Raw genomic sequence first — 15,680 nt, forward strand, 5'->3', positions numbered from 1 at the left:
TGATTTTTCTTGCTGTTGTAAAACACTGTTTATTCTGTATGTTAAATCAGGGTCTGGTAACTGTGAGAGTGTGTGAACTTAGCTTGAAGTTTCACATAAGCAGTTTATTTCATTGTACTCAAGTGATGTATATGACAAACTAATCTGAATCCAAATTGCCAAGGATGGTTAAAGAATCACTTTGGTCAGCAAGTAAAACAGTACTGTGAATATCTATGAGACCCCATTAAACTGGATGTCTCTAGAGATGCGGCTTGATAGCCCCTTGCTAACAGCCACCAGACTCAGCCGTGAGAAAACCACCTTTCTGAAACTCTGTTTGTCTAGGGTAGATATGACCTTGGTCCCGCCATACCCCTGAGGTACGCATGTCTTGCTCACCCAAACTCCTGATTTGTGTGAATGCTGTGTAACTTACTGCTCTCATGCAGTTGCCCATGGGCAAGAAATAACAGGCCATCACAAAAACCTCTCCATCCAGCGTTCTCTAGTACCTTCTCCCAATTCCACCATCCTGACTGGCTGACACCACATTCCTAAGTTGAACAACAAAGCCCCTTACCTTAGCTCAAGCCCAAACAGGCTGAAAGCAGAACAGACTGCTCTTACAGAACTGTTAAAATGAAGTACCTACAGCATAGCAGTAAAAATCTTAACCAGGGTGTTACATAAACATATTAACAACAGTAGACATTCAGGGTGGCAAGGTAGCATTGTGGTTAGTGCAACCGCTTCACAGTGCCAACGATCACCGATTGGAGTTCAATTACTGTCACTGTCAGTGAGGAGCTTGAGTCTCCCCATGACTGTTTGGGCTTCCTGCAGTTGCTCAGATTTCATTCCACATTCCAAAAACATACAGTTAGGGTTAATAAGTTGTGGACGTGCTGTGTTGGCGCCGAAAAAGTGATGATTCCTGTGGACTGCCCTCAGCACAATCCTTACTAATTTGACACTAACATCGTGTATCACTCTATTTTTTGATGTACATGTGACAAATAAATCTAATCTCAAAATCATTATTCCATACAGCATCCAGCACCCGGCTATTTAAACTCTTAAGCTCAACAAATCCCTGTAGTGCCATTTTTATTTGGTATATATGTTTTCTCACATATCCAAATAAAATGGCAATTCAATTAAAATTGACAATTTTTTTTGGCTGTATGTATTAGGCTTAGAATGGTAAGGAAGCAGTTAACTCCAAAGCAAAGTCTGGAGTAACATGCACCTATGCAACAGCAGTCTCCTGCTTCTCTAAGACATCAGCTGTTTGTACATTTGCAAATTGGTTATTAGAGTGCTCCTTAGAGCCCCACAGGCACGCACACACACATAAACACATACTCAACATTATACACAATTGCCTTGCAGTTAAAGTGTAGCTATCATCTGGCAAGAAGCCAAGTCATGCAAGCAACAAGAAAATCTCAGGGCAGAGAACACAGTAATTAGATTAAAACAGATTCATGCACAAAGCAATGGATTCATTCCTCACAGCAATCTAGCTAGCTGGGGGCGAGCAACTCAACAGATCATCTGGTAGGACTTTTTGTCCTTGATTGGCAGAACTGATGAACTGGATGATCGTACTATTCTGATTCAATGAAATCTGTCTAATCCATTTGCAACCATTTGTTAGAATGGAGCAAATCTCAAAAATAATCATCAGAGCTAAAGTGAATTAAGTAATTCATGCAAAGAAACCTTCCATTCATTCTCTCTAATCTATTAGTTATGCTTCTCGACTTCAGCTACCAAATTATAGCTGACAAATATTATCCTGTGAAAAAACAATGGTTTGGGGGAGCTGCAGTGCAAAATTCTATTCGCCTTCTCCTGCAACATCACAAAATGACACACACAACACCCACATACAATCTATCTGGAATAAGATGTTATTCTGTGGACAAGTTTACATGAAAATAATGCATATGAATGATTATCATTACATGAAGATAATTCAGGATTTTTTTTCTTTCTATATTAGGTTTTCAACAAATACAGGTAAAAATTTGCAATGAGTGGTTCCATTATTAATGAAATCGACTCTTCTACTTGAGATAACTTATTCTGTTCCCTTCCCTTTCTGTACAAAGGTGTGTACAGAATTATATGAATAAATATTTCAAGTACTTGCCCAGTGGCTGAATCTTAGTTGTTTTAGAAATACTTTTCAAACAAGAAGAAACTTGCCTTCAGTGTCTGTGAGTTGGCTGCATTCTCCCAGTATTTCTGAGGCTGCAGGAAAGAATTGTGATTTGTAGTTCCATCTTTCACTGCTCTTCAAGCTCATGTTAGAAGAGGGATAGATTCTTTTGCATTCAGTTAAGAATGCAAGAACATTGCTTATTTTGCCACTAGTCTATTTACTGGCTCAACCCATTATGATCAGTCCAGCAAGCAGTGTTGCAATTACCATACTTTCGTTTAGAATGTGCTATTTTATTGTGGTGGGTTTTTATAACTGCAGCATCTTTCTCTTTGGTATTGATGTTTCCCAGTCATTATTTTGACATCCATGCAGAACGTGTCTGGGAGAGGAATGACTTGTTAACAGTATAAATAAAGATGCCGAATTGGGGAATTTGCCGTAGAGATTAGCTTGGGTTGTTTGAGAGATGGATTTCTTACCAGTTGGAGGCAATAGTGATAATTCCATAAGACATGGGAACAGAATTAGGCCACTCAGCCTATTGATTCTGTTCCGCCATTCAATTATAGCTGATTTATTGACTCTCTCAAGCTCATTCTCCTGTCTCCTTCACGAAACTTTTGATGTTCTTACTAATCAAGAAACTTATCAACCTCTGCTTTATATATACCAATGACGGCCTCCACAGCTGTCTGTAACAATGAATTCCACAGGTTCGCTACCCTCTAGCTAAAGAAACTCCTTATCTCTGTTCTAAAGAGATGTCCTTGTATTCTGAGGCAGTTTCCTCTTGCCCTAGATTGGTCCAGCATTGTAAACGTCCTCCCTGTGCCTACTCTATCCTTTCAATATTTGATGTTTCAATGAGATTCCAACCCCCCCCCCCCAATTTGTCTCCAGTGAGTGTGGCCCAGAGCTATTAAATGCTCCTCATACATTAACCCTTTCATTAACTGGATTTTTATAGATAATTTTGAGTTATAACTTGATTGTTTGTGAATTTGAAAATATCATCTTTAAATTTACTGACATTTGGAAGACCATTCCTAGTTTTTGTCTCTCTCGGTCTCACTCACTCAAGAGTTGGGCACAAGAGCATTTAAATTTGTTTCCCTTTATAATTTAATGTGGAAATATAGTTGATGCCCTGCAACTATTTACATTCTATTTTGCAAATGATCTCTAATTGCAGTTTGCCCTTCAAAATTAATTTGCTTCTTGTACATGAATGTCTTATAGTTGGAGTTACATACTCCACATGTATTTGCTCACCCTGGAAGTTGGAAATGACAGCATCAGTTATGTAGAATGTATTTTTGTTTCGATTTGTAGAAAGTCTAAATTTTTATAAATGTTTCCATTGTCAGAGCTGTTGTGTGAAGCTCAATGTGCCCCATCATTTCCTTTAGTAAGCAATGAAGCAGATGCCAGAGGCGTGTAAAGGAAGGGATTTCCTTAGAGAGCATTACCTCTCGAGGAAATTATTTGGGACTGAGTTCAGCATTAAAAATGCCAAATATACAAGTGTAGGTTAATATATATAAACAAGAAAGACTTACACTTGTTAGGTATTTTTTCACTGCCTCTTTACAGCCAAAGCCAGGTTGTTGGGTTTGTGGAACAATCTATGTTCCGTGCCTATTCTGGTATCTGTCCCCCACTTTTACTTCGCTACATCGACGACTGCATTGGCGCTGCTTCCTGCACGCATGCAGAACTCGTTGACTTTATTGACTTTGCCTCCAACTTTCACCCTGCCCTCAAGTTTACCTGGTCCATTTCCGACACCTCCCTCCCCTTTCTAGATCTTTCTGTCTCTGTCTCTGGAGACAGCTTATCCACTGATGTCTACTATAAGCCTACTGACTCTCACAGCTATCTGGACTATTCCTCTTCTCACCCTGTCTCTTGCAAAAACGCCATCCCCTTCTCGCAATTCCTCTGTCTCCGCCGCATCTGCTCTCAGGATGAGCCTTTTCATTCTAGGATGAGAGAGATGTCTTCATTTTTTAAAGAAAGGGGCTTCCCTTCCTCCACTATCAACTCTGCTCTTAAACGCATCTCCCCCATTTCACGTACATCTGCTCTCACTCCATCCTCCCGCCACCCCACTAGGAATAGGGCTCCCCTGGTCCTCACCTACCACCCCACCAGCCTCCAGGTCCAACATATTATTCTCCGTAACTTCCGCCACCTCCAACGGGATCCCACCACTAAGCACATCTTTCCCTCCCTCCCTCTCTCTGCATTCCGCAGGGATCACTCCCTACACAACTCCCTTATCCATTCGTCCCCCCCATCCCTCCCCACTGATCTCCCTCCTGGCACTTATCCGTGTAAGCGGAACAAGTGCTACACATGCCCTTACACTTCCTCCCTTACCACCATTCAGGGCCCCAAACAGTCCTTCCAGGTGAGGCAACGCTTCACCTGTGAGTCGACTGGGGTGATATACTGCGTCCGGTGCTCCCGATGTGGCCTTTTATATATTGGCGAGACCCGACGCAGACTGGGAGACCGCTTTGCTGAACATCTGCGCTCTGTCCGCCAGAGAAAGCAGGATCTCCCAGTGGCCACACATTTTAATTCCACATCCCATTCCCATTCTGACATGTCTATCCACGGCCTCCTCTACTGTAAAGATGAAGCCACACTCAGGTTGGAGGAACAACACCTTATATTCCGTCTGGGTAGCCTCCAACCTGATGGCGTGAACATCGACTTCTCTAACTTCCGCTAGACCCCACCTCCCCCTCGTACCCCATCTGTTACTTTTTTTTATGCACACATTCTTTCTCTCACTCTCCTTTTTCTCCCTCTGTCCCTCTGAATATACCTCTTGCCCATCCTCTGGGTCCCCCCCCCGCCCCCGTCTTTCTTCCCGGACCTCCCGTCCCATGATCCTCTCGTATCCCCTTTTGCCAATCACCTGTCCAGCTCTTGGCTCCATCCCTCCCCCTCCTGTCTTCTCCTATCATTTTGGATCTCCCCCTCCCCCTCCAACTTCTAAATCCCTTACTCGCTCTTCTTTCAGTTAGTCCTGACGAAGGGTCTCGGCCTGAAACGTCGACTGCACCTCTTCCTACAGATGCTGCCTGGCCTGCTGCGTTCACCAGCAACTTTGATGTGTGTTGCCAGGTTATACAGTATAATTTTTTCGATAGGAGTTAAATAAGTGCCCAAACATAATTTTTGAATAGCTTTTGAGAGATGATCAGTATTGTAGGACACCAGGGAACTTGCTGTGTCATTTCCTGCTCAAATAGCTTGTCTCATGGGATTTTTACATCCAGTAGGATGGACAGGTGAGCTTTGATCTTGTTTGAAGCAAGACACTCTGCTGCAGTAGTTCCTCAGCACCCCACTAGAGCAACAGCCTGATCTCATGCCCAAATCTCTACAGTGGGACTTAAATCTACAACATTGTGGTAGTTGACAGGGCTTTCAATTGTTGGCAATCTTAAAAAAAGGATAAAAACTGAGAGAAATGTACTGCAGATTGGTCATTGAACAAGGAAAGCAGGTGAAGATGATAGGCATTACATCCAGATTGATAATCTATATGTCTATTTTGGTTATGACTGACTGTGCTACTGATAATCTTTGTAAATAAAGTAGCACCCCATAAAATATTTTGAAGTGGGAAAGAAAAAGATGCATAGAGTATGTAATTATTGAAGAGCTGTTTATTATATATGAAGAGCTAATGGAAATGTATTCATTCACATTGATTCCTCTCTTCATCTTCTCTGCTCCCTAAATAAATCATTTACCATTAGTTCTCCTTCAGATGTGACCAGTTGTGGGTATGGCAATAGTTTGGCATTCTTGTAATCCTAGCCTTTTCATATATAGCCACGTGCAATAATTCCACCGCTTCAGAAGCTTCAAGTGGGAAAAGTGATTTTTGTAGGCTTTTATGGATAAGCTTTATAATATTGGAGCATGGAAGTTGATGTGGCGTTGAGTGTACATAAATATTGAAGTGCAGAACATGAAATGACTAGTTTAATTATTAACAAGATTGAACCCAGGCATTTGCCTCCTGTCTCAAGTGCACATGATCCCCCTTATAAAACCAGGTTTTCATTTTAAGGAGGGGATCCTATTGGCTTTGATGTGGTTTTCCTGCAAACACATTGAATCTCACCTGTTTAAAACATTCCCAGTTGATGAAAACCTTTGAATTCATGCATTTGAAGTATAGCCAAAAAACTAGTAATGTCGGCAGAAATAACAGTTCTTGAAAGTTGCTCCATTTATGCTTGGCTGCTCAGAGCACTTGAAGACTCCTGCACCTAACAGATCCTTTGTGTTTGTAATTTAGTAAATAGATTGGAAGTTGCTGGAGGCCATTTTGTTGTATTTTTATCCCTTTTGTGTTTCATGACAGCTGTGTCCTTACAAATTGTAAAACAATGACTTTATTACTGCTGGGCAGCCATCAGGGCCACCTCCATTAGGAAAGGAAGGATTGAGGTGATATGACTTGCCTGCTTTGTTGGTAGGAATATCCAACGGAAGAAGATAAAATAACTTATGAAATTCAGTGCTGTAAACATACTGTCTTCCAGCATGCAAAGAGGATAATAATACTTTTATTAAAGACTTGGTCTTATATTTTTAGTGATTTTACTTTTTACATTCTTCTTTGGAATTCTTTTTCTGCAGAGAAACATATTCAAGCTTAACACATTCTGATATATTTTGTGCGGGTTAATGACTATCAGACTATGTCCCCAGTGCCTTCATTATCAAAATGAATTTTCTACATCACATGTTTTTCCAGTGCCGAAGCAGGTTTGTTCATTATGTGCTCTGTTGCCTAAGCCGGATCATTTTCATAATTTGAACATTGGCTAAGTAAATGTGCTCTTTGCTGAAACGCACCATGTGTGGCCATCTTGGGCAGAATCTACCCAAAGCTTTTCATACAGCAGTCACCACCACTTCATGTTTCAACTCATCCAGAGTCTTCTTCCTCTCCAGATCCTCGTTGTGCAGACCTATCCTTGCATGTGTTTCCACTTCCTCTCACATTCTTTTCTGTACTTTCTACAGCCTGCTTCAGGAGTCCTCTCCATCCATGAATCCTAAAGCAAGTAATTTTTCCTTAATTTCTCGACTACTTTTCTAGTTCCTTTCATTGAGTTAACTTGTTTTAAATGGATTCCATTCACATCATTGAAGATGGATGATTTTTGTTGACTGCTATGAGATGGAATGCGCAGGTCATTGGGGAAAACTACATTATTGGCTGTTTTGGGGTGCTGTGAATTCATAGCCATATGCAAAGTTAGAATGAGCAAAACAGGCTGAACTGATACCCTAGAGCAGGGGTTCCTAATCTTTTTTTTTTATGCCATGGACCCCAACCATTAGCCAAGGGATCTGTGGACCCCTGTTTGGGAACCCTTGCCCTAGTTCTTTACAGTTAGTAGGAATTTCTAGCAAAAGTTCTTTTTTAAAAAAAATCTTTGAGAGAGCCCTGTACCTTTAGTGCTTAGGGACAGATGGATCAGACAGCAAGGTGGCCACTGGTGTCCTTCACACTGTAGCAGACCAGACAGATGTAACATCAGGCATGCATTTTCTCAATGGCGTTAGCGAGATTGTATATATAACTCTGTGATGGAGAACAACTACTAGTTAATTGTTTGCTGGTGATGCCTTGATCCTAAACAATATTAATATTTTTTAAAGTTTCAGTTGAATGCAATAGGGGTTCAATAGGTGCATTTAATGTCAGAGAAATGTATACAATATACAACCTGAAATTCTTTTTCTTGCAAACATCCACAAAACAGAGGAGTGCCCTAAAGAATGAATATTAGAACCCCAAAGTCCCCCCAAGCCCTCCCTCCCATACACAAGCAGCAGCAAGGCAACGGCGCACCCTCCCCCACCAGCAAAAAAAAAAGCATCGGCGCCCTCCACTGAGCACTCAAGCTTGCAGCAAAGCATCGATAAGACTCAGACTTGCAGTACCCCAAAGACTACCCATTTACCCAGTGATTTGACATACCACAGGCGCTCTCTCCCTAATAAGGGAAAAAGAGGTGTCCCTGTTTCACAGCGAGAGGGGAGACATAACAAATAACTTGCTGATTTACGTTGTTAAAAGTCTGTGCGTCACTTTTTCCGAGCCCTGTGCCCAAAGCATTGGGTCACTGGGCACATAGCCAGCAGCAAACCCGCTGCTTCCGATCTTCCGTGTTCTCCCACGACGCATCAGGCAGTGGTACCAGTCTTGAATTAGCCCGCCTCCAGAGCCACGAAAATCTAGAACCCTGAAGGAGTGCTCGCCTTCCAGGCCGCGTCCTTGGGATATCAAAAAGCCACCGGTCGTGAGGCCCTGAGAGTGGGCCCCATTCCCACAAAGAACTGAAGTCAGAGTGTAACTCCAGGTCAGGGACTTCAAAAGAACCTTGCAAGGGGAAACGATATTAAGGATAGAAATAGAGCTGTTTCCGAAGATGCAAGCAAAAGTGTTGCCGTTCAGCACCATTATCATAATAATTATAAATCTGCAAGGTACATGCATTATTTCAGTATTGGTGAGTTTGAAGCAATTCCTATTGCACTTTAATGATTAAAACTTGCATTGAACACTGCCAAAACTAATGATTTTAGTATAGTTTGATCCTGAATAAAGACTGTTCCATATTCAAACTGGCATAGAAACCATGGAGGATAGCATAAGTTTACAAAATAACTTAATAGTTTAGATTGTAATTTTTCTTGGCCAGGAGGTGGAGAAGCTTCATTTAGTTCTGTAATGTAAGCATCAAATTCCTGGCCTGTGCTGATGAGTTTATGCCAGCTCACGTTAAAATTCCTGTAATTTACAATCTTCATATTCCCATCAACTTTGCATAGATTTCACCCCTCCCTTGTAGCCCAGGTGATATCTATAGTGGGCAATTTATCAGCCAGCCAGCTTGTCTTGTGATGTGAGTGAAAACAGGAGACTTGGGAGAAATCCACACCATCACAGAGAGAATGAGCCAAGTCCACACAGGCAACATCAGATGTCAGGATTGAATTCAAAGTAACTTTGTTATCAAAATTCATATGTGTCACCATATACAACCCTGAGATTCATTTTCTTGCAGGCATACTCAATAAATCCATAATAGAATAATAACCATAATGGAATCAATGAAAGACTGCACCATTGAACATTCAACCAGTGTGCAAAAGACAGTAAGCTCTGCAAATACAATCAGAAAGAAATAATAAATAAATAGCATATTATCGAGAACAGGAGATGAAGAGACCTTGACATTGAGTCCATAGATTGTGGGAATGTTTCAATGATGGCGCAAGTGGAGTGAAGTTATCTCCTTTGGTTCAAGAGTTTGATGGTTGAGAGGTAATAACTGCCCTGAACCCGGTGGTGTGAATCCTGAGGCTCTGCTATGTTCTTCCTGATGGCGGCAGCAAGACAAAAGCATGTCTTCAAAGGTACATTTAATGTCAGAGAAATGCGTTTTCTTCACAACCATTCATAGCAATAGAGAAGCGTTCCTAAAGAATGAATGACAGTTAAATGTTAGAACCCCAAAGTCCCCCCTTCCAAAGCTCCCCTCCCTCCAGCACGTAAGCGGCAGCAAGCAACGACTCACCCTCCCCCCACCAGTAAAAAAAAAGCATCAGCACCTGCCACCGAGCACTCAAGCATGAGCAAAGCAACATCAAAGACACAGACTTGCAGTACTCCAAAGGTTGCTCGTTTACCTGGTATTCGACATACCACAGGCTCTCTCTTTCCCTAATAAGGGAATAAGAGGTGTCTCCGTTTCTTGGGTGTTGGGGTTCTTGATGATGTGACAAAACCGTGTAGACGTGCTCAGTGATTTGAGGAGATTTGGTTTGTCAATTAAAACACTCAAAAACTCTACAAATGTATCATGGAGAGCATTTTTACTGGCTGCATCACCGCCTGCAGACTACTGAACAAGATCAAAATGAATTGCAGAAACTTGTAAAATTAGTCAGCTCTTTCATGGGTACCAGCCTCCATAATATCCAAGACATCTTCAAGGTGTGGTGCCTTAGGAAGGTGGTGTCCATCTTTAAGGATGCCCACCACCCAGGACATGCCCTCTTCACATTGTTACCATTGGGAAGTGGGTACAGAACCTGAAGGCACACATTCAGGGATTCAGGAACATCTTCTTCCCCTCTGCCATCTGATTTCGAAATGGACATGAACCCATGAATACTACCTCACTACCTCTTGTTATTTTGCACTACTTATTTTAATTTAGCTATTTAATAGACATAAGTATTAATGTAACTCGTTTTTTTTCTCTTTCTCTCTTTGTCATGCATTTCATTGTACTGCTGCCATAAAGTCAATAAATTTCATGATATGCGCTGGAGATTCTGATTCTGGTATGGAGGGCTTTGCCTGCGATTGACTATGCTGCATCCATTGCCTTTTGTAAGATTTTTTTGTTCAAGGGCATTGGTGTTTCCATACATAGCTATGTTGCAGCCAGTCAATATACTCTTCATCACACATCTATAGAAGTTTGTGGAAGTTTTAGATGTTATGGCACCACTCAGCTAGATTTTCAATCTCCCTCCTATATGCTGATTCATGACCACCTTTGATTCAGCCTGAGATAGTGGTGTCATCAGCAAACTTGAATTTGGCATTGGAACCACCCACTCATAAGTGTAAGGCAAGTAGAACACCTAGTCAATAGAGATGCGATTCAGGCACTCTGTGAGTTGCCACACTGCTAAAGTTCCCTTGCTGTCTAATGGTTCCTCGTCTACATTTCAACATTATAACAACTATGTGGGCAGTACGCAACCACACCATTTGATCTCATGGAGCACGAACCAAGCTTTGACGCTGTCTGTAAATGGTCTTGTTAACTGCTATAGTATTTTGAATAGTTTCTGCCACATGTGCAATACAGGTGTGTGCTTCAGTTTCAGTCAACAGCTGCAACCTTTCCTTATTCCAGCAGCCATTAAGTATTGACATTCAAAGCTGTTCGGTGTGTAATATCTTCAATATTAAAATGATGGTTCTTGTTATGTATGACATGGTCATTGATCTGTTACATACTTCAAGTGAATTTGTTTTAGTTCCCAACAATCCCAAAGCAGTCTTCTGTGTTGATGAAGAATCTCTTTACAATTGGTCATCTGCAAGTAATGATCTTTTTTTAAGATACTCTATTCCTGTGTTGTGAAATAGCACAAACCTATGGCAATTTGCTTGTAGAAAGCTGAAGTGAATCATGTTTCTTGGAGCACACAGTGCTGGCAGATGACAGTGTTCAGTACTAAGTACTGTTAACTTGAGAAAAATGATCTTCTACCATGTTTACTTCTACCTTCCTGAGAGCTGTTCCAGGATGTTCAACCTTCGACAATGAGGGAACAGTGATCTGTGTCCAAGTTTGGCTTGTATTGACAGCAGTTGCACATCCCAAAGTGGTAATTTTATTTTTCACTGAAGATGTGAAAATGAATAAGAATTGTCCAGTATCAGGGCCATTCAAATACAGCATAAATTTCAGATTGGTGCCTTGATATCCATTTGACTACATGGAGCTTGCACCCTGTTTTATTAGTACTGAGTGTTGTTATTCTGACATTTGTTCTGTATTTTCACCTCTTCTGGCTTTTGTTTTACTTAATGCACCCCGTGTTTTATTTAATTGTTCCTGTGCTCTATTGTAGAACAGATCTTCCCCTTCACTCTCTCTCTACTTTCTTTCCCTACTGCATCTCAAAACCTGTATTTCCCTGTTCCATTGCATAATCATTGACCCTGCCCAGATGCTAAGTATTTCAAGCATTTTCTGTTTGTTATTTCAGATTCCAGCAATTTCAGTATTTTGCTTTTGAATCCATTTGGATAGATACCATTTTTGGTTTTGCAGTTCTTTTGTGAGTTTAATTGAATACGTGAGAGCTCAATCATTAGTTGATGCAGCTCCATGGTTCAAGACTGTGCTGAAGATTTTTGTGTTTTGGCAGTTAATGATACAGGATATACTATAATGTATATATAGTTTATATAATCAGGTAATGATACTTGATTCTAGCCCAGATGTACCTGATATCGGACCATCCTTACTGCCAAACCATGACCATAAGATATAGGAGCAGAATTAGACTATTTGGTCCATCTAGTCTGCTCCTCCATTTCATTATGGCTGATGCAATTTTCATCTCAGCCCCAATCTCCTGCCTTTGCCCCTTATCTCTTCATGCCCTAACCAATCAAGAATCTATCGATCTCTGCTTTAAATATACATAAGGCTTGGCCTCCAGAACTACCTATGGCAACAAATTCCACAAATTAACCACTCTCTGGCTAAAGAAATTCCTCTTTACCTACATTCTAAAAGGACTGCCTTCCATTCTGAGTCTGTGTCCTTTGGTCTTAGAAAGCAATGCCAACTGTGTAGAATGAATGCTGACTTTAATTTTCATCAGTAATTTCAATGCCAGTGGGAGTATTGATGCCTGCATTTTGCACAATTGCAAGATGAAGATCATCTTCTAAATCTTTTAAATTCTATTTGGGATAGAATACAAAGGTAAACTATCTCAACTAGTCAGAGAATTTAGCCAAGTGATCAGAGTGCAGAATTCTGTATTTCCATAACCAATTTAGTATAGATTGGGAGTTTAAATTCTGTGTTGGTTCTTGAGTCTGTCCAAACCAATGAGTCTGGAGACTGTGAAGGTGCAAATAATTGATCATAGCATCCATTAATTTAAAATAATACTCATTTGAGGCATGAAATCATATTCTATGAGCGAGACCACAGTTCTCTCAAACCTGGCATATCAATATTCAAACAGACAAAATAATTGGCCTGAAAAATTCTTGCTGAGCTCTGAGAAGTTTAAGTAGTAACTACTGAGTTACTAAGGTAATGCCTGAAAGTGTCTGATGAGTATTAATTTGTAGGGATATTGTTGCCTAGTAGGTAAGTTACCAGACTAGCATCCATAGCCTGGAAGGAACATTGCTTCATTTATTGAATCTCATCATAGCAGCATGATTCATTTGATTAAATAAATTTGGAATTCACATACATAGTCAGTATTAGTAACCATAACTATCTGAATGTTTTTAAAAAAAACTCATCTCATTCACCAATGCCCTTTGGATAAGGAATTCTGCTATGTAGGTGCCTTCGGATCCACTAATATGGTTGACTCAACTGTCGTCATAGTGCAGGGACAATTAAGAATTGACACTACTTGCTGGCATTGCCAGTGACTGCTACATCCTATGGATGAATAACTTTTAAAAGGAATTTAATTTGCCAAACATCTCAATTGTAGGCTGTAGTACTTGGATTTCATCTTTTCTCTGTCCGATTATTCAAGGGGATCATTTACATCAGTAAACCATTGAACCTTAAGGAACAAACCTTACCGGAGATATTTTCATTATACAGACTTTGCTGCTTCAGGTTTGACTTTTATCACATTGAACTCACATGCGGTACCTGCTCTTGTCTGGCAACTACCTGTATGTGGAAGCTCACCATCTTGTGGATATGTTACATTTTTGTCAGTCATTTTTCCCTGCTTTTTTTCCATCATTTTTTTCCTATTGTTATATTTGCAGAAAATATCAGACCTGATAAACCCTTCCACTTTGTTCAGTTCCATGCAATCTGCAGAACAAAGCTTTCCCTGCGAATTTGCAATTTTTCACTCCTCACTTGTTATATAGGCTTGCCTGCTGAGGATAGAATTAAATATTCCCAGCCAGTGGTCTGGAATTTAATTTCATTGTGAGTGTTCAGCTGCTCTGCAGAAATGGGCGGGTGTGGGGGAGGGAAAGAGAAAAGGCAGTCGAGTGATTAGCAGAGCTTGCCACTGGATGGCACAGTACTGTCAGTGTGAATGCTCAGGGAAACTAGAGACTGACCAGTGCAGAGCATGTCCTCCACCAAATCCAGGTTACATATGCAAAGAAACAGTCATTCCTAGTAAACTGAGATTGAGGAGCATCTATTCATCAATAATTTGCTAAATAGTGCAATGCTCAGGACTGCATTCACTCAAGGTTAATTTCTATCAGTGTAACATAATGACTAAGACAGTGTCTCCATGCATATTAAGAGAATGCTAATAAGTAACCTCTATGATTGCACCTCTCCAGGTTCTCGCAATCTATTAGGGCTGTATAAATTTAGATTATGAGGACACTAATTGGCAATGTTTAGGATGTAAGGTGATTTTTAATTAGTGCCATCCATTCAAATCTGTTTCAAATCTCCAATACACTTTATTAATGTATGAGTTATTTCATTTTGTGCTCCAGAGTAAACAATCACTCAACAAATGATCTCACTGTCAAAGAAATTTCATAGAATAAGAAACTAAATAGCATGTTTTAGTTAAAGTTTCACACAGACTGTTTCAGAGCTGCCAGTATTGGGCCTGAAAATATTGTTAACAGTATATAACCTTGCACTGTTTGAATGCTCTGGACTTTGAAGCCAGTATTGGTATTGATCTACAAGCCATTGCTAGAGACAGAAGTTGATTTTCTAAATCAATGTATTGTGCAGAATGAGTTGATGTCTTTAAAAGCACTGAGTATGAGGCAGAATGCAAAACCCCGTTGTTTTTTTTGGTATAAAAGGATCTTTGAAGCATCCTACCCTTGCCCCAGTCCAAGCATAGTATTGTCATTATAATGTAGCCTCATAAAGCCGATAATATATTTTGTAAGGAATATACCACAAGTGGAGTGTGAATTATATTCCGTAAAAGTCAGGAGACCCTGTCCTTGCTGGGAGCCTTGCTTTGGGGGTCCTTTTTTTTTTACAAATCAAAATTATGTTTATGACATAACTATGATTATCAGTTTACCTCTCCATAATTAATCAAAGAACTTCTTAGTTAATGTTCTATATATTTGTGTACAAGGAATATAACACTGTGTCATATCTAGTTACATTTTTAAATGAGACTTGCTGATTGATGTTGTGTAAGTGTGACATTGCTCACTTTGTGCAAGTATTTGCTGTGAACCGTGCAGTAAAATTATGCTATAAATGAACAATTATTTTCTCCTCAGTTGCGTCGAATGCAAGAAATGATTGCTCAGATGCAGGCACAGATGCGAATGAAGCCTGCAGATAATGGAGATGGACTGTGAGTGATGAACTAGTTCTACTCTTATTTACAGGTAAGAACCGTTAGTGATCTCAGCCTACCCCACAATCTCTCTGTGGGTTATTGGAAATTGGATATCAGTTAAATGAGTGGAATTGCACCTGAGAACCATCAGTTGCCTGAATCTTACAACGGAGTATCCACATAGTTTCTTCCTTGAGCCCATAGAATCAGGATTATTACAAGCCAGAAGCCATCCTGCCTAATGAGCCAATGCTGATGCTCTGTAGATCAATTCAGGCAGCCTTCCGCTGGTTTACTTTTTGCTTTCTTTTTGAAATCATTTATTGTTTTCACTTTCTCCACCCTCATGTCAGTGGTTCCTGGTTATTGCCAATTGCCC

At 40.4% G+C, this 15,680-nt stretch overlaps 1 protein-coding gene across 7 annotated transcripts in view; it reads left to right on the forward strand.

Annotated features, from left to right (window-relative positions):
* Nucleotides 1-15,680, forward strand: part of LOC140188835 (septin-2) — a 200,429-nt gene that overhangs the window by 174,059 nt on the left and 10,690 nt on the right. For all 7 annotated transcript variants that reach the window (XM_072245497.1, XM_072245489.1, XM_072245521.1 and 4 more), the window contains one exon: nucleotides 15,240-15,350. In XM_072245497.1, coding sequence (XP_072101598.1) covers nucleotides 15,240-15,320 — 81 coding nt within the window. In that variant the 3' untranslated portion in view covers nucleotides 15,321-15,350. The remainder of the gene's footprint in view (nucleotides 1-15,239; nucleotides 15,351-15,680) is intronic.

This window comes from Mobula birostris, chromosome 2 (genome assembly GCF_030028105.1).
Source record: "Mobula birostris isolate sMobBir1 chromosome 2, sMobBir1.hap1, whole genome shotgun sequence".
Taxonomy (NCBI): Eukaryota; Metazoa; Chordata; class Chondrichthyes; order Myliobatiformes; family Myliobatidae; genus Mobula; species Mobula birostris.